General features: G+C 44.5%; 3 protein-coding genes across 3 annotated transcripts in view; 2 read left to right on the top strand and 1 right to left on the bottom strand.

The window, feature by feature from the left end:
• rims2a (regulating synaptic membrane exocytosis 2a) overlaps positions 1-4175 on the top strand; it is a 117477-nt gene extending 113302 nt beyond the window's left edge. The window contains exons 29-33 of the mRNA XM_068755128.1: positions 2817-2958; positions 3124-3236; positions 3406-3507; positions 3600-3739; positions 3828-4175. Coding sequence (XP_068611229.1) covers positions 2817-2958; positions 3124-3236; positions 3406-3507; positions 3600-3739; positions 3828-4031 — 701 coding nt within the window. The 3' untranslated portion in view covers positions 4032-4175. The remainder of the gene's footprint in view (positions 1-2816; positions 2959-3123; positions 3237-3405; positions 3508-3599; positions 3740-3827) is intronic.
• Positions 4176-7158: 2983 nt separating this feature from the next.
• LOC137917829 (dendritic cell-specific transmembrane protein) lies at positions 7159-8785 on the top strand. The gene is made up of 3 exons (XM_068760564.1): positions 7159-8193; positions 8286-8606; positions 8685-8785. The coding sequence occupies exons 1-3, from the start codon at positions 7159-7161 to the stop codon at positions 8742-8744; spliced, it is 1416 nt and encodes a 471-aa protein (XP_068616665.1). The 3' UTR covers positions 8745-8785.
• Positions 8786-10905: 2120 nt separating this feature from the next.
• On the bottom strand, positions 10906-19315 carry dpys (dihydropyrimidinase). Its single transcript, XM_068754771.1, has 9 exons — positions 19064-19315; positions 18194-18352; positions 17899-18078; positions 17074-17263; positions 16733-16889; positions 16313-16454; positions 15051-15193; positions 11710-11917; positions 10906-11231 (listed from the first exon to the last, which is right to left on the bottom strand). Exons 1-9 carry the CDS (start codon positions 19313-19315, stop codon positions 11160-11162), a joined length of 1503 nt encoding a protein of 500 aa, XP_068610872.1. The 3' UTR covers positions 10906-11159.
• Positions 19316-19859: the final 544 nt, after the last annotated feature.

Below are 19859 nucleotides of genomic sequence, written 5' to 3'. Positions count from 1 at the left end.
TTTTCAGACCTCCCTCTAAAAAAAACAAGTAGTTTGTTCTCCACTAATGTGTCAAAGCAGCAGACGCGACAGAAAGCAGACGGACCGAGGTTTACTTTAAAGCCATACGTTGCTTTATGTGTTCGCCCCCCTGGCCCCCCCACATAGCTTCCTCAGTCTCTCACAGACCACCTGTGAGGAGCTATTTTCTCTGAGCACCTCTTTGTGTCTTCCCCGTGCTTGTCCACAGAGGACGGAGACGGACCGAAACGGCTCCGTGTCCGGTTGACTTTGACAAATAATTAAAACAAAGACCTTGTTTCGTCGTTCTCGTTTGGTTTATGATTGAAAGCCCGGAGGCGGTGGGCGGAGAGTGGCGAGCGGTTTTCAGTGCGTGCGAATATAATCTCATTTTCAGAAACGATGAAAAGAACGAGCGAAAGGAGAATTGGATTTGTTCCCACGCAGCTGGCGGATAGTTGTTATTATGGATGAGAGGGGAAAAACGGAGTAGCAGGGTTTGGCACGTGAACTTTTAGTGATCGCCATGTGGCTGAGGCCGCCTCACGTGAGGGGGGGGGACGGGGGGGACGACGACTGCTGGCAGACCTAATGACAGCTTTTTTTCACTGGCCTCTGTGGATGAGATGGGGAGATGAGAATGGAGGGAACAGAGAGGAATAGAAAAGGAAAATGTCAGTAATGAGGAGCAGAAAGGAAACAAAGCAGCCTGATGAGGGAGGAAGGAGAGCGAGAGCAAATAGTAGCATACCAGTTTTTAAAAATGAGAAAGTGTGGGGGGGGGGGGGGCTCATTATATGTGGAGAGCTTGTTCATCCACAGCTGAGGTGCGCCTGAGCAGCCTCTTTCCCTGATTGGTGGAGTTTGCTGCAGATCGCTCCCCTCCCCCGCCCCCCCTGAAGAAAGAGGTGCAGCAGAAACGTCAGACCCAGACAGCACAAGACTCCGCTGCTGAAGCAACTCTCTCACGTACCTCCTCCGAAGATGCAGCCGTCACAGCATCCCGGAGCAGCCTAGAAGAAAACGCCTAGAAATTCATCAAACAGATTTCAATTGATTCAGAAACCTTTGCCAGTGAGCTGTAGCCCCCTCGGTTCTCCGCATTGAGAAGGACGTCTGGCGTTAAACATGGGCAGGCAGGGCCTCGATACCTCTGCTGCAGCTCCAGGGATGCGTATCCAGCGCTCCCAGAGCAAGATGAGCCTGTCTGCGTCGTTTGAAGCTCTGGCTCTCTATTTCCCCTGCATGAACTCCTTCGACGAGGAGGACGGAGGTAAGATGACATCCTAGGGAAGCTTCACAGCAGCAGCTGACTGGGGTCAGAGAAGGGGGGGGGTAGTTAGTTTAATTTCTGTATTGAGTGTCGCACGTCGGTCTTGGTTTTTTTCAATGTTGGCTACATTTCTAAATAAAAATAGAAAAAGATTCTTGAAAAGGTTTTCCCTTTTCTTCTTTTATTTTATTTTTAAATGCATTCTGTTCACACCGCCACCGTTGGCTGATGCCGGGGGGCACAGTGACCTGGTGCTGGCCCAGTCCGTCCGTTCAGGTCGCTGCTGCTTCATCCTTGCCAGACACTTTTATAAGTGCTGCACCCTCCAACCAGTTGATAAGACTGACACATCCACTCAGTCCATGTTTGTGGAGTACAAATATACAATGCTCACGTATAAGCATATAAGGCAACAGGATTTTGGAGTTTGGTACTTAGAGTCTGAGCTGCGGACGTCAGAGACGACCTCCGAATCTTCGGCTCCCATTGTGACGAGTGGAGAGCAGAATGAGGAGGTGGATGGCGGCTGAATTACTCGGATTTCAAGGCTGAAGGGCTTCGTGTCTGCGTGAGATAGGACGCAGGGCCGTATCTCCTCTCCTCAGCTCCCCTGTTGATGAGAGGAGGCGATGGAGGGGAGGGAGAGTGAGGAGAGAAGGGCTCCTGTCGAGCCTGCTGTCAGAACGTTGTAATCTAGACATGATTCATCTGTTAATACCAGAAAATTATTAAGTGAAAACCATATCAGGTCAAGGGATAGCTGCATGTTTCATCCCTGAGCACTCGGGGCTTGGAACCCATGAGCTGACGGTAGCTTTGTTATTGCATTTATAAGGCTTCGCAGCGATTATCTGACCTGTGGGAAATAACAGGCTGTCCTCATTGCATGGACCGTTTCATTATATATTTACAAAAGTAATTAAACATCTCGGATATTTGCAGCAGTGTTTATTAATAGGCTTGCTAATCATTGGTTTCTGTTAAAGCCAGGCGTGAGCTCATTCCAAACAATCCACTTTAGCAGCTAATGGACCCAAATGATGAATTTACTGCCTCGGCCTGGACGGTGGTCGTGGCTGCAGTGTTTACAGGTGTGTGTGTGTGTCTCAGTGCTGCCACAGGTGTAGCCATGCGGTCCCACACACACTGCCAGGGAGGCTGCATGGGCGTAGCATGCTAACGGTGCGAGTCAGCCGTCTGCTTGGATCAGATAGGATGGGAGGCCAACGCTGGATTTTCATAGGTGGAGCATTGCCTCAGTGTGGCTCCCACAAGCCCCCCCGCAGGCAGGTAATAGGGCAGACTACAGGAAGTACATGTTGCTCTGGTCAGGATAGGCAAAGGGCTCTATTGTGAGTATTGCAGCTCCATTTGGTGACCCTGCTTGGTTGTTGCAGCGATATCGACTTTGTCTGTTTTTTTGCCCGCGAGCCGATGAAAGCATTTATTTCAGAAGTAATCTACATGAAAGCCTTCCTGACAATCTCTATCACTCCATCTCCACCTCTCTCTCTCTCTCTCTCTCTCTTGCACCTGCGAGCAGAAGCGGGAGGTAAGAAGCTGCGCAGCACGATCCAGAGGAGCACGGAAACGGGCCTGGCGGTGGAGATGAGGAGCAGGATGACTCGGCAGGCCAGCCGGGAGTCCACGGACGGCAGCATGAACAGCTACAGCTCTGAGGGAAAGTAAGAAGGCTCTCAAAGACAAGTCGTACTGGGAGGAGTTTAGCTTGACTAGATTACTCATGCTGGGCTCTGGTCCTCCAGGTCCTCATGGCGTTAATAGCTCCCACCGCTGTTGCTTTGCCTTCATGAACTTTCTCCATGATGACCAGTGTGTCTTCGTTTCAGTCTCATCTTCCCCGGGGTGAGGCTTTCTTCAGATGCCCAGTTCAGTGACTTTCTGGATGGTCTCGGCCCCGCCCAGCTGGTCGGACGACAGACATTGGCGACTCCGCCAATGGGTGAGAGCCAAAATAATCCCTTTACACTTAATAGTTACCTGGTGGCTCAGTGATTCTTGGTATAGAATTCAATTAATTTGGTGAAGCCTAAGATAGTGTGTGCAGCTTTTCCAAAATCAAACATGGAGTCAGTCTCAAGAGCTAAGAGTTTGTTGTTTTTGTTGCTCAGGTGACATCCAGATTGGTATGGTGGAGAAGAAAGGAGCGCTGGAGGTGGAGGTCATTAGAGCCCGCGGCCTTGTGGGAAAACCAGGTTCCAAGGCACTGCCAGGTAATTCCGACAGTCACACTCATGGCCATAGGCAATGATTACACACTAAAAGAAAGCATGAGAATCAAAGGTCTTCTGGCCTCTCTTCTCAGCACCCTATGTAAAGGTCTACCTTCTGGAGAACGGAGTCTGCATAGCCAAAAAGAAAACAAGAGTAGCAAGAAAAACACTGGACCCTCTTTACCAGCAGCAACTGCCGTTTGAGGAGAGTCCAGGAGGGAAGGTCTTACAGGTTAGAATTAGGCTTCCTAAAAACGTAAAGTCTCATTTTTCACCTCGACTCATCCATTAGATTGATTTGTGGGTGTTCTTTCCTGCAGGTTATCGTTTGGGGCGACTATGGACGTATGGACCATAAATCTTTCATGGGAGCAGTTCAGATACTGTTAGACGAGCTGGACCTGTCCAACATGGTGATTGGCTGGTTCAAGCTCTTTCCCCCTTCCTCATTGGTGGACCCTACTCTGGCCCCACTGACAAGAAGAGCTTCCCAATCCTCGCTGGACAGCTTCTCTCGGTCATAGCAGCGTGTGGACTGATAGCGTTGTTGTAGCAAGCCCGTGTTGCGATGACAGGTCACGGCCCCCCCGGTTACACTGCATGCTTGATGTTGTGTCTTCTGAGCCTGTTTCTAGGGGTGCAAACGTGGGCCCTGTGTTTTAAGCAAAAACATTGCGCACGTGGCGAAGCGTGTTGCAAGCGCCTGGCGGCTGGGATTGCCGGGAGTTGAAGTTATTGTTTGGAGGAAGCTGGAATGAACTCCTTAGCACGAGGAATCCGTCAATTCCAGGTTTTCATCCTGTTTGAAGCCATGGGAAGGGGGGGGGGGGGGGGGGTCAGTACTGAGAACCTCTAAACCAGTTCCACAGGAGCCCCTTTCGGTTGAAAAATAAATGTTCTGCTTCTACTCTTTTCTTTTAATTTGTTTGTTTTTCTTTTAATGTCAATCTACTTGTGTACAAAGGGGCGACCATGTTTCTAGCCAGCTGCTTGGTCACGCCACGCCAACAGACCTAGCTGTGTAGATGGAGTTTTGGAGGCCGTCACTTTGGGGGCGAGGTGTGTCCCAGCTTGAATCCGCATTCCCCCCAAACCCCAAAAGAAACCCACCGCATACTTTAGGTTTTTGTGCTGAATCAAACTGTCCTTTTTCAATCACTAGAAGTCCTTAAGAAGAGGCTCTATAGAAGTGACTACTATCAACACTCCAGAATATACAGTCATTATTTTAACCCCATGAAAAAGACGTACAATCTACCATTGTTCTTTCTCTGTTGATATATTGTATGAAAATGAAATGACAAAATATTTTTTTTTCCTTTTTGTTCATTTGCATGGACACAAATTTAACTGAATAAAAAAATTAAAAAAGGTAATTATTTTCTTGAGGCTGCAACTTGCAAAAAAGATGAAGAAAAAGAAATAAAACAGATAGAAATAAAACAGCCATTTTCAACAATTTATATTATTTTTAGATAAATTTCACTAGTGCATGGTTTTCAAAGGGAGTGAATGCAACATTGTGATTGAAAAGAAGAAATATATATATATATATATATATATATATGGTTTCTCATTCTTTAGACCATTCATGAGTCCGTGGCTCGCAGACAATGCAGAAAAGGGAAACTTAAAGAAAACCGTTGGAGTTATTTAACAGAAAATGTTTATGTAACAAAAAGTGATAATGAAAATCAATGTAAATTATTTATTTCAGTGTAAAAGGCTCACACCATATAAAGATGAACAGTATGTACATGTTTCTCTTTTTCTTTCTTGTCCCGGGGTACTTCTCATCGGAATCTTGACTACCATTATTCAGTCCCCTGATACTGTCCAGATTTCAGGACTGTTGGATCTTTTACAGTTCTGTATTGTTTCAGTATGACATTTGATTTTTTACATTTGATTGGTTTAACAAGCATGTTGAAAAGCATTTTCTGCAACATGGCTTGGGCACACCTTACAGTAGTAACTCAGCATGTTTTGATAAAGATGATATTTGGGATTTTTGCAGTTTCTTGTACAGTGCATGTCAACTTCATGAATTTTCTCCCTCACCTTAAATTGAGCTCAACTACAAATGTGTTCTTTTGTGGTCCTCCTTGGCCATTTATTGAAGTTTTGATGGAAACATTCCACCCCCCCACCCCCTCCCAAAGACCACGTTTTCGTTCAGGTTTTTGAGAAAAAAGTAACAAGGAAAATATTTTGTATTTAATTGAGGTTGACGAAGCAGTTGTGATTGCAAGTGTATTTTATTTCAGTATTGACAAACATGCAAAAATAATCTGTATTGGTACAGCGAGAGGTCTTTACTTAATCAAGAAACAGCCAACGTGCAAGAGGCGTATATTGCTGTGGTTAATGTTACTGGCACTGTTTGTGAAGGTGAGCGAATCACAAGTTCAAATAAGGGATTTTGCCACAGAAATTGTTCTTTTATTTTCTTCTTGTTTTGATGAAAATGAAATTAATTTACTATATTTTTGTTAGTTTTATTTAAAGCCAAGACCAGTTTATTTTTTATTTTCTATTTTTTAGTAATTATAAATGCTTCTCGTGTCTGGGAAGTCGATGAATCTTACAGTTGCAGTATGTCTGAATGAAAATGAAGTGAGGCATTATTCCTTTTCCATACAATAACAATATGTTTCCAAGAAAAGCTTGTTGCTGGAACAAGTTACACTATAGTTTCATATTTATTTTCACTGTACATACCTTTTGGATGTCACTATTTGAACAGACAGGCTATGAATAGACCGATACGCACTTCGGAAGAGGAAAAATGCCTCACATGATGACAAAGACATACGTTATATATCCTTTTGAATGCCTTTTTATTTTCTCTTTTTTGGTGCAATGTGTTAATGCCAAGGCTATGTCTTGGTAAAGTATGGTTGAGTACAGAGATTTATGTAAGTTATTTTTCAAATAAAAAAATAAAAAATTGATATTACACTGATGCCAAGATGTTGGGTGATACTGAGATACACACACACACACACACACACACACACACACAAACAAAACAAGTGTCACTGCTTTTGATATAAACTGCAATGAGAACCTTATATTTTAAAAACCTGACTTGTTAGACATACATGTTCAACCGAAGTTGAAAAATCCTAATGGCTAGTTTGTGATCCTACATTTCCCATAATGCAACCCATGGAACCTGCACGGTGACCATGAAGCCAATAACCAGTTTATATGCTTTAAAACAAGTTCAGAGGATCAGAAGAAAGCAGTAACGGTATTTACTTACGACGCGCTAGAAACACTTTGCGCATTAATAAACGACCCCTGACCTTCCACGGTGATACGAAAATTACAGTTTCGAACTGTTCCTTTAAAGCTGATTGCATGCATACATTCGGAGTGTAATGCCGTGCACACACACTTGTCCTTACACCAGTTTACAAAGGATTCTCCCATGCGCTCAGAATTTGGCCTTGCATCAGTCCTTTGCGTGCTTCTGCTTTTGGTCTAAAATAGGGCTGAGTCACAAATGACTGACGCTCACCAGTGGACTTCCTGTTTGTGCCTCATATAAGGAGCCAGTGAACTGCACACAGACAAGAATGCCTGTCAAGATTTGCATGGCCTAATTTCGTCCAATAAGGGGCTTCTCCTCGCTATCGTATCGGGATGCTTCTCTCAGGGATGTCCGTCAAGGATCTCTGTAATCTGTCTGTGGATATTTTCACAACTGGTAAAAAGGATGGCTTTCAACAAACTCTCCTCCTCCTCCTCACCTGCAGCTTCTCCAGCATCCTCCTCAGCTCCCTGCTCCTGCTGTACCTCCTCTTCACACAGAGCTATGAGCTGGCAGTGGCTGGAGGGATTGCCTGCTGTTTCGGGGCTCTTCTGGCGGTTGCTCTCATCTTGTCAAAGAGAGTAAGATGCTTAGGGACTCTATTTATGATCTCCATTTTTATGAAGAAGAGTCGGAATCTGCTCCTTACCGCTGGAACCAGTTTAGTGGTCCTCAGAAACATAAGCAACACCTTGGAGAACCTCACAGGTCTGGGCAGAAGTATGATTTGCAACCTGAATGCAAAGAAGGCTGCCATCATTGAGCCATTCAGAAACTACGTGGAGATGCTGCAGTGGGTGGAAAGCATGCTCAACGGCATTGCTGATTTTGGGGTTTTGAACCTCGACTCCCAGCTAAAGGTTTCTCCCCGACTGGAATCAGAACAATTCAGGGTGAAACTCAGTGAAGCAGAGCAGAGGCTGAACGAAACAGTGAAGTTCGTGCAGTCCGTGATGAGCACGGTTTCCTCTGCGGCCGAACGGCTGTTCCCTGCCATCGGCTTCCTCCTTCTCACGGTGGCTACAGTGGCGCACGTGAAACGATTCCGCAAGGACGTGAAGCACAAAAACGTCTTCATCAGCAGCAGATTTGTCTCTTTTGACCAGAAGCAGAAGGCGGCTGGAAAGGCCCACGTCCTCCCCCTCACGCCGAAGGAGGAGAAGCTGCACCCCAGCATCCCCGCCGTCAGGCCCACCGCCGGAGAGGGGAGAGCCATCCTGAAATTTGGCTTCCCAGTCGCGTCCCATTTTGCAGTGTGGGTCATGTTTATAGCAGTGGATGCCTTGCTGTACTGCTTCATTGACATTGTCACGGTGAAGTTGTCGGCGCTGGAACCTTTGCACGTCCCGCTGCTGATGAGCATTAAGGTAAGCATGCTGATAACAATGACGCTTCTTCAGCTTAGCTCAGCTATGAAACAGCCGCTGAACACACACACACGATCCCTTTGTCTTCTCAGGAGGTTGCAGCTGTAATCGGAATACCGTTCAGCCAGGAAACTCACCAGAAAGACTTTTCCTACACTGTGAGCCTGTTTGAAAAGAAGTGCCTCCCCGAACCCAAGCTGCTGCTTCAGAGCTCCTTGGTTCCATTGGTTGCCATCCTGATTTTCCTCCTCCTTATGGCTCTGATGGCTGCCAAGTCCGCTCAGCTGAGGATCATGGTCTGCGAGCGATTCTTCTCCACCGCTGCCGATGCCAGAGTGGAATACCTGCACGCCAAAATCCTAAGGAAGAGGTTAAAGAAGAGGACCGGCTCCCTCACGGCATTCTATTTGAAGGTATGCATCACCGGTTGTTTGTACAGCTCTATGTATGTAACTGTGACATTCTAGGTTTCTTTTCTATCTATTTTCCAGCCGTATTTTTGGTGCCCTCTGCTCTTCAGGCCCAAACAGGATCCACACACAATTGTGTGAAGAAGTTCTCAGAATATTTCTCAGCAAATAAACTAAGGACGTGAGTTGAAACTAATAAAACGAGTATTTATATATAGCGTATGTCATTCATTGCTTCTGAATAAATGCATTTTTTTCCCTCAGTATTTCAAGGAAATATGTAGAAATATTTTGAAGTTAAGCTTAGCTTTGAAGAACACTCTGCAGTTGAACTACTTGTACTTTCCAGTCTCTAACTTATATAACAAAATACTTTTGTGGAAAGCCAAAGCCAAACATAGCAAAACTGAGACATTGGTCATTGCCCTTATTACCTTACGCTCTTGGTAACTTATTGTGTAACATCAATGGAGACACTGATGCAAATCTGTGTGGAGCCAGATGATGCCCCCCAGCAATGATATAATCACAATATATCACAGCTCGTCCTGCAGCTGCTGTGTAATGGGTAACAAATGCAGACACGCCCGTGAATCTACTGCTGTTGTGCACGATGGCCAGTTAAATCACCTTCAATTAAATATGAACGGGTTGGAAAAAGAATGTGGAGGAAATAAAAGCTTCACAGCAAGGTCATGAAATCACTACCACCTGGGACATGAGTGTGAGCGAAGGAACAGGACTGTTCACTGCAGATTATCTAAGATGATGACTGAGGTATGCTTATTAGCAGCTGTTTGGTATTCTTAATAAGATAAAGGATCCATGGCCTCCATCATCAATCTAAACGAAAGATGTGAATTATGAAACAAGCAGCTTCCACCAAGTCTAGAATTATGTGTTGACTTTCATACAGTGTTGATCAATCCTAAATATATATATATATATTATCTCAAGGATCATCCTCAGTTTGGTCTTGATTCATCATGGAATGCTGTCATCTCCTATGTTATATAATGGGCATGATGTAATAAGTGAAATTATGTTTATATTATAGCTCTTAATTTAAAAGCCGAGTCATCAATAAAAGCATAAATCTCTAGGTCGCTCTCGGTCTCGGACAGGGTGGACTCGGGACTTTTGTTCAAGACAAGACCTGAACTACTTTATTATTATTTTATTTTTACCAGACCAGAACTACTGTGATACGTGAGAAACGCAGAACGAAGCAGCTGCGCCGCCTTGCCGGTGTCACCTGGAGGATGAAGGCGAGTTTGCATGTTCTCTCCGGGTTCTCCCTGTGTCTGCGTGGGTTCTCTCCGGGTTCTCACTGGGTTCTCCAGCTTCCTCCCACCAATAAAAACATGCAGCTTAGGTCCAGGTCGTTATTGCAAAAGATAATGAATTCTCAAGCTGGTTAAATAAAGGTAAAAAAATGTTTTTTAAATACCTTGCTGATAAGAATTGTCTAGGTTATTTTTTTCACTCACTTCATAATCGAGCGTTAGTCCTGACTTTTTCTTTCAAATGTTCTTTGTAAAATGACATTGATCGTGGCTTGTCAAGACAGTTCAGTTTTAATAAGTAAGTACGATTGTATAATTTGTTGAAGTGAAACAACACATTTGCTTAGATTTGTGTTTTACTTCATTGTGCTGGTTCAAAAGCAACATGGCAGAATTTATTGTTGTTGCAAACTTAATGAAACAAAGATATTGGTCATTATGTTCTGTTTTGTTGTGATTTTTCTTTGATATATATACGGTCTCTGCCTCGTCTCTCTGGTCTCAGTTGGTGTGTCTCGACTACAATGCTATAAGTCCTCCTAAGTCTCCAGGAGTCAGAAGGGCAGATCACACTCTTCCCACCCCAAGCCATCGCCTCTGCTGCGTGAGCAACGGGGAGGGCAGTGGTGCACCTCAAGGATGTGCAGGCCTTCTGTGACTCACGCTGCAGCTGACCCGTGTATCAACCTCATAAACTCACATTATGTCTCAGCTGGCCTGTGGCAGAAAAACATGCCAGTCCAATAGGAAACTGCCACATGACGCTCAGCAACAACAACACAGAGCGGTTAACATGGAAGGAGATGAATGTAGTCCATAAGATAATGTCCAGTCCTGCTGAATATCATTATACACAGATATATACAGCAAAGTAAACCCCAGTACTTTTATGTTAGTGCATTTTATTGTCACAGCGATGGGTCAGAAACATCCGTCCTCGTAACCAATGGCAATGAGTATTGAAGCCAAATGTGTTGGAAATTATATAATGACCAGTTGGAGACATAAATCTAGCTTTACTGACAGGATAATAAAAGTACATGCGATTTCTTTAACAATTAAATCATGCATACATCAAATTGTCATGCTTTGAGGTGAAAACTAATGTAATGCTTGTGAGATCGAATATAATTCTAAGGATTACACTTTAATAGAAGCACATTTTAAATTGTGAAGGTGTTAACTGCTGTATATCTGAGGCAGCACTCGGCCGGTTTGGCTTTGGTGGCCGGAGACACGCAGCCGGAGATTCAAAGTGCCTTTCATGCTCCTAGTCATCCTTTGTGAGAGAAGCGACTTTTCCTTCGTAGGGCTTCCTGACCACGGCCGCAGGCTTCCTCACCTGTAGGCCCGGACAGAAAGCACAGGGAAAGCTCAAATGAACTAAGTTTGAAGGATCTCATCAGGATCTAGTTGCTTTAAATGCATCATAAACATGGATTTCAAGCCCTCTGATCAGAGCTTTTAATGTAAGCTATATTTTATTTATGCTGACTTTAAAGGAAGAACTTTCGCCGTGGATTCATCGAACCTTAACCCCCAAAGAGCTTCACAAGTGAGAAGGAGTATAACTACTTATTGTGTATTGCATTACACAAGAGTTGACATCATCCTGTGCAGTAAAAAATGAAACAACCAATTAGCTTAGCTTAGCAGAATCACACGCTCAATTGCAGCTTTAGAGCGGCTGTAATTTATTTTACTTAAAATATTAAAACGATCATTAAAATGATTAATGCATCTTTAATATTTTACCACCCTCACTGCAGAGACTAAATAATGTTTCATACATTCTACGAATCTCGCTGGATTTGACTGACCTGCTCCCGTTGCTTTATACGCTTGTAAACGTATTCAGAGAAGGGCTCCCTGTGGATGAATTTGCCGTGTCCTGGTGACACATTCAGTTTCCCCTCCTCGTAGACCACTTTGCCTCTGGAGATGGTTACGACCGCCACGCCGTGACACTCCATGCCTTCAAAGATGTTGTAGTCCAAAGCCTGGTGGTGGGTTTTAGCTGAGATCTTCCTACCGAGACGCAAAGACACGACAGCAGGGTTACAAACAGATGGACAACGTCTAGCTAGGCCGCTTCACCACATGGAACCTTTGTGATAAGTGAGGCAATCACGTCCACCGAGCTGAAAAAGGACAATGTGCGCGTTGTGAAAGCTTCATGCATCTCATTCGCTGTCAAACAAATCCAGATGCACTCGCTCACATGCAGCCCGCTTCATTTGCGGAAACTCGTAACATAATATTTTGTATTATTTGCACCTTTTTCTCACTTGACGTCCTCCATGGAAAGGCTGCGCTGTACGTTCAATGCGAAGGAGATTTGATGAACGACAAGAACACAGCCATCACCAAACAAACTGCCATTACTGCCATAGCTTTATTTATCCGCTGCAATAACATCTTTCTAATGTGAATTCAAGATTGTTTGTGCAGTAATTATTTTCAGTCTAAGATTCTTAGATCTTCTGTTTCATTTTTCTTTAATTTCTCCTCTTCATGCTATTGCTTTTTACGACGGTTATAACTTCAAATGACATGTTGACAATATACACACATACACACACACCGATCAGCCACTGATTGATCTGATCTTCCATGAGTAAAAGTTGGAATTAAGGTGACAGCAAGTAGTACATAGTAATAAACCTAGGCCTCTGGCGCCGGCGTTGACTTTATGTGTTTGCCATTTGGTGCTGGTTAGTTAGCGTAAATGTTTGAAAATGAATCAAAACTGAGTCACTGGCTGGCGGCTTGTCCAGGGTGTACCCTGCCTCTCGCCAGTAGACCACTCGGATTGGAGCCAGGAGATCCCACGACCCAGATCTTAGATTAAGCAGTTAAGGAAATGAATGAATGTAAACCAAAATAACAAGCTGAAACACTCCAAACGCTCTATGGAGCTGCAGAGTAAAACGAACAGACCAATACCATGCTGGGCACATTTCAGACCGACGATGTCTGTCCAATGAAACATCAGAATAAAAGACTAAATCAACAGAAAACAGAGAGACAAACATGACAGCTGGTTCCATTAAACACACTGAATTAACTTATTTTGGTGAGTCTTTCTTGAACCATTTGCACATTCCCATTTCCTGTTGATTTGTGCAGCTAGACTCCAGGCGTCATGCATCACGCGCTGAGACAACAAGGCACGTCCTCGTTATTCAAGCAGCCTTATTATGAGACACAAGGCCATCGACGGAGCTTCCCAGGCAGCAGTGGTTACGTAACGGTTTGTGGCCCCTGGCCCCGCGTGTTGCAAAGTGACAGGGACTTAAATGAACTCATTAATTGTGCAGTTTCACAGATGAATTCATGGCTGTGACAATGACACACAAGAAGCTTTCATGCTTGAGGGGTGTAGCATTAGCAGAGAGACACAAACACATACAACAGCGAGACAAACAGGTGTGGCCCAGAGGACGGAATCTAGGTGTCAGGTCCCACACTGGCTTCAAAGACGGAACCAGTGAATTCATTTAGAGCAAATTACATAAATGCGTTTCTCTCTAAGTCTCACCAGTGACTCCCCGGAGGGGCTCAGCCCAGATTCTCCAGGAAACGGAGCATTGCATTATATAAGTCTGAATGTCCGACAGCACACAGGCTGGGAATGTGCGCCACAGCTCAGCACATTTTCCATCGCTTTCTGCCGGGGACTTTGTTAGCTTAATAGAGGAATGTAAAGAGACAAGCGCACGATTCCTTTTGAAACACAGCTTTATGCTATTCTGATATAGTTAGAGACAGTAGCCTGAATAATAAGGGCCCTGTGCTTCAAAGTCACCCATCAGCATTCAGCATCGACCCACTGACGGCGTCTGAATGTAGCTTCCTTACAAAAGTGACCCAACATAGAAATAAAATTAATCACTTCAGCAGTTTAATAACAGATGAGTTTGATTTATGTACAAAACTGTCTTATGCTTTGATGAGTGATGAAATCCTGACTCTGGATGGAGTAAATATGTAATCAATTTAGAGTGTGTGTGTGTGTGTGTGTTGAGGTAAAAGAAGATTAAAGATGCTTCTCTTTTTACCTGCCTGTATGTTACTGCACTATCTTCACTGTTGTATGGCAGCAGGGGAGTTTTGTAGAGGTGGATCAGGGATCAGCTCTGAGCTCTTGTTTGCCATGGTGATGGATAGACTAACAGATGAGGTGAGACAGGAAGCTCCTTGGAATATGATGTTTGCAGATGACATTGTGGTCGGCAGGAGGAAGTGGAGGTCTGCTTGAGAAAAGAGAGGAATGAAGGTGAGCAGGAGTAAAACAAATGAGAAGGTCCCAGGGGGAACAGTGAAGTTACAAGGAATAGATGTAAAGAAGGTCAAGGTCAGCAGAGCAGAGTGATGGAGAGAATGTGGAAAGGAAGTGGAGAATCGTGTGCAGGCAGGCTGGAACGGGGGGAGGAAAGTATCAGGTGTGCTCTGTGATAGGAGAGGGTCAGTTAGGATGAAGGGAAAGGTCTACAAGACAGTGGTGAGGACAGCCATGATGGACGGCTTAGAGACAGTGTCTCTGAGGAAAAGACAGGAGGCGGAGCTAGAGGTGGAGGAGATGAAGATGCTGAGGTTCTCCTTGGGAGTGACCAGGTTGGACAGGATTCGAAATGAGACAATGAGAGGGACAGTGAAGGTTAGACGGTTTGGAGACAAGGTCAGAGAGACCAGACTTTGATGGTTTGGACATGTCCAGAGGAGAGACAGGGACTATATCGGTAGAAGGATGCTGAGGATGGTACTGCCAGGGAACAGGGCTAGAGGTCGACCCAGGGGAAGATACATGGACGTAGTGAGGGAGGACATGAGAGTGGCTGGTGTTGGGGAGGACGATGCAAAGGACAGGGTGAAGTGGAGAAGGTTGGGTTGCTGTGGCGACCCCTCACAGGACAAGCCAAAAGTACAGTAGCAGTAGTATCTCTATACTTCAATATTTACTACTAAACTTCCTACACCTAATCGTATTCAGCCCACTCAAGACCTCCTGTGAAGATTGCCCCGTGTTCCTGCAGCGCCACCTGCAGGCATTGATGCTGATACCATTGCCATATGAGAGGAACTCATGCTTGTCAGAAGCAGAAAGTAACCTAGCGGCGTTTCCGCCTGTTTCTGAAGCGTTCTGGCTTTAGAGCCTCACCTTGTCCTTTTCGGATCCCATATGACCACATCAGCATCTGAGTTCTTGGCGATACGCCCTTTTTGTGGGTAGAAGTTGAAGATCTTTGCTGCATTCGTGCTGGTGACGGTGACAAACCGATTCTCGTCCATTTTGCCGCTGTGCTGAGGGGAGGAAACACACAAAGAGCCACGTTGATTAAAGGTTCAGCGCGGATGACCAAAGGTCAGTCCCTAAATATGCGGCAGGCGACTGATTTCCATCCAAAATATCATCAGATGTGAAAGATCTGCTGCTGCATGCGGCGGCCTTCTGAAACACTTCACTGAACAAAGGTGAGAAAACAACAACTGAACAACCGCAGAATCCTGCAGCTCCGTCGCTTGACCTCTTTTTCAACTTATAGAAATACAGGAATGCGTTCACACCGGTGAGTGCAGTTCTGAATATGCATGCTTCAAAAGCAATGCAAAATGTACACTGGAGATGCACATACAGGGTGCAAAGGATGACTCATATTATTGTTCACAGGAACCCCGTCAGTCTAGAACACCTTCCATGTCCTCCTCAATGACACGCCATCACAGAAAGAAGTTACCACCTGACATGAGACGTATAAACAGGGATATTTCACAGCAAGAATTTAACGTGAGGTTAAGCCTTTGGCTTTTCCTGTTTTATGCTTCATTCCGCTTCTTTATCTTTGGACACTACAATTACATAGATAATGACAAGAATTGGAATAATAGCTGCTGCTACCAATTCACCCATCAATCAACACTTTCCCATATCTCTTTCCCATAACAAGCTGGGATTAGGCTCCAACAACTCCTGTGACTGGATGGATGGATGAAATCAGTCACCCAAATATAAGAATATATCACCTTCATGCTAATGGAAATTTGAATGTGTTTTTTTGACCAGAAATGGAGTTGCAGTCTTTTCCTTTACTTCTGAAGAACCCCCCCCCCCTACTCCACCCAGCTTGTATGGCACGATGTAATCCTCCACAAACCTCAATATTTGACTTGATTTGAAAAAGCTAGCTAAATCTAAAAGCATTTGCATGCACTCTGATTTCTGCATACCTCAGTGTATCCTTGCCAGAGATGCCAGATATCGTCATTTTTGATTGTGTTGATTTTTGATTGCACTTCCAGAATATTTTTTTTGCAATAAACAACTCTATTTCCAGCGGCACAAAGTCGATTAACATCTGAATTTAGATTTCTGTATGGAACGGTTGTTTAAAGTCTCAGTGAATCAATGGCACCAGCACGCACCACTCCTTTCTCCCAGATGACAGACATCCTGTCTTCCACTCCATTCACGCCGTTGGGGATCTTGGAGAAGTCATCTTTACCGAGAGCCTTCTGACACACGTTGAAGGTGCAGTTGTCCGTTCCTGCCAGACTCAGGTCATCACTAGCAAGTTGGATGAGAAATACATTCATGGAAGGAACAATACAAACACATAAACTAATAGTCACACTTTTACTTATTTAGTCATTGGCAAGGCTCTCTAAATTTAAAAACAGCCCCTCTGTGTAAATTGTAGTCTGTATTACACTAAATTATTCTCCTTGTCCTCCAATATATATAACATTTACAACATTCCAACTGAAACATTAATTGTAAAGCACATTTAATATATATTCTCATGAGACTTGTATAGTCCATAGACTTTCTTGAGTGCCACTTACTTGGCCAGTAGGTCCATGAGGTACCCAGGTGTGGAGGGGTCGGGTCTGATGGGAGGGCCCATGACATATCCAGCAGCATGAGCCCAGTCTTTGTCCCAGTAGTGGGTACCATCTATGCCCAATCCAGCTGCAATGGGCTCCCCAAACACCACACGACCTACAGAAAGATCATGTGACTCGGCTTGTTTTCCACTTTGATAAAAAATAAATACAAAAAACAAATCAAGTGGAACTTCTGACTGCCTGAACTTTAGAAAGCGTGACAAAGCAAACGCATGCAGGACTGTCAACTCTTGACCTTTCTCTTTTCCAGCAGCAGGTGGCAGCAGACCAACACTCACCCTCTCTCCGCGCATTCGACACCACCTTGGCAGCAGCTTTGCTCATAACGTGAACCACATACAGCGGGCAGTTGACAGCGTTGGCGATCGTGATGGCCCGCTGGGTGGCCTCAGCCTCCACCTCCTCGGGCCGACACAGCTCATGGCCCTCGGGCCCCGTGATGCCCATAGACAGCATCTTCTTAGCTCCCTGTCAGGTCCCAGCGGGAAGGGGGAACAACAAGACAGCGTAAAGGAGATGGATGGCTAACAACACCAGCGTTAGTGCAGAGAAGGGAGGAAGCAGGTTATAAGAAGACACAGATATAACACAACCATTTTCACAAAGATTTTAAAACATAGCCAGCAAATCAAAGCACAAGTTTCTCAGGCTCAAACAGAAATAATGCATCATTGTCTGTCGCACATTTCAGAAATTACAAATCATACATGATTTCAAATAAAACGTTTGTCTTAAAAGTACAATTACTTTTGTACTTTTAAGTATATACTACTTAAAGTGTATATTACACTTTTCAGTGTCAACACAACTATTCTCCAGAAGACACACAATTTATTTGTTTAGTATTTGCTGCCCCCTAGTGGTGAATTGTTGCCATGAAATCAGAGTAAAAGAAATTGTATTTCCATCCATTTCCTTATCCTGTGTAAACCACAGGGAGGTTGGAGCCATATCCCAGCTGAGGTTACATGTAGGTAATCAGATCATTGAATGGATGAGCAGATACAGATGCAGAGAATATTTTTTTACTGGATAAATAACATCCTGAATAGGGAAACATCTATTAATTCACTCAATGAAAAAAAACAAGTGTTCACACGAACCTCTTCAATCAGGTCTCCATTCTCAGCATGCACCTGAGCTATAGCGCCGATCTCCTTACACTGGGCGAAGGCACGATGTAGGTCAGGGTCCCGCAGCATGTACAAACCTTTATAGGCCATAAACATCTTAAAGGAGTTGACTCCCTTCTCTTTGGCCAGTATCGCCATCTCTTTTTTGAGCTGGAGAAAAATAAAAAGGTTTTGTTGACATAGAGCAAAGACAGAAGTCTTTCATTTAACAGACACGTCTGTTTCCCAAAACATGTTCATTTCTGAGCTGAATCTGCTCGTTCACCTCGTCACTCCACGACGTGACGGCGACGTGCAGCGAGTAGTCACAGCAGACCTTGGGGTCAGCTCGGCTACGCCAGACGTCATAGGCCTCCAGGAGAGACTGCCCTTTCGTGGGGATGGCAAAGTCCAGGATCATTGTTGTCCCTCCGGCTACAGCGGCCTGGTGAATGTACATAACTTAATCATTAATGTAATATATTACAGAGTAACGCTGACAATGGACTGAGGCTCAGTATGAAATAAACATACACTTATATAATATTCGATTTCCTACTGAAACATGTCATATGCACAAATCCAGAAAACGGCTTGCGCACAAAATGAAATCCAGATGTATGAAACCGTTCGTACGCATGAATCCAAGCACATTTCCTTCATACATCCCAATCAACCTGGAACTGAGCGGGTTTGAAGGCAAACTTCCAAACAAACTGTTAATGTTTTACCTGAACTCCTGAACGCTCCACAGAAGTCCTGTTTCTGCACAAATTCATTTTAGGTGTATTTTTCCCGACCTCTTTTATCTCACACAACATTGCATAACTCGCCGTCTGTGATAAGGCGCTTTGAATCAGAAGCAAAAGGATGTCTGTTAAAACGCTCATGAACTTCAAACTTCAGTTCACAGGATTGTGGTGATGATTTGTGCTCTGAGATGATTATATTCTTCAGATCACTGACACACAATATAACCAGCACATACATTATGATATATGACTAGAGTAGTTTAGGATAAAGCTTCAGTGTTCACATGCTGAAAACAGGAACTGGATAAAGGTTGAGTTGCTCAGAGGCAGAATTTAATGACCAAGCCACGCATCATTACTGCAGTTGGTTTCTATCATGTATGTTGAATATAAAGTATCTTCACCCTCGTTCCGATGTGAAAGTCGTCAACACTCTTGGCGCCCATGAGTGTCAATTCCATGTGAGTGTGGGGATCAATGCCGCCGGGGATCACCAGTCGACCCGTGGCATCGATGACTCGAACTCCCGCTGGGACTTGAAGGTTCGGGCCAACTTGAGCTATTTTCCCATTTTCTATGTAGACGTCGCTGATCACGGAGCAGTCTTCATTCACAACTTTACCTCCTTTTATCAGGATCCTGCTGGGCTCTGCCATTCCTATTCTGCACCAGGGTCGGAGGCTGTGTCAGAGTGGACCTTGTTTACACTGCGACAGAACGCATTCAAGTTATGAGTTCAAAGTTCACGTGACGTGTGGGTGTCTGTGGAGGCGGTGCGCAACAGCGGTGCACAGTAGCGACGCACACGTCACAGCCAAAATGAACTGCAGATGGTATAACAGGAAGTGCTTTTTACGCACACGCTGCAGAGCTGTACTTAGCCTGATGCGTTCTAATGCTGTTGTACTATTATTCAAACGTCAAAATATGAGCCAGTTATAATACGAACTTTTAATATGATCTGAGAACATTTAACATGTCCTGACAAAATTAAGCAATGCAGGGTGATGATGATGATCATCATCATCATCATCAGTATCATGGTTGCACCGACACTGAGGCCATTGACGTCTGGACCGCTCTAGGTTTTCAAATAATTGAAATACATCTGCTTTGGTGCTGCAAAAGGTTCTGTATATTATCACCTGGCTGCTGACATCATGGCGTCTCTCCCCTGCTCACCAGTGTCATCGTTTGAAT

Source organism: Brachionichthys hirsutus, chromosome 3 (genome assembly GCF_040956055.1).
Source record: "Brachionichthys hirsutus isolate HB-005 chromosome 3, CSIRO-AGI_Bhir_v1, whole genome shotgun sequence".
NCBI classification, from domain to species: domain Eukaryota; kingdom Metazoa; phylum Chordata; class Actinopteri; order Lophiiformes; family Brachionichthyidae; genus Brachionichthys; species Brachionichthys hirsutus.
The sequence above is the reverse complement of the archived record's forward strand: the minus strand, read 5'-3'. Positions and strand labels throughout refer to the sequence as shown.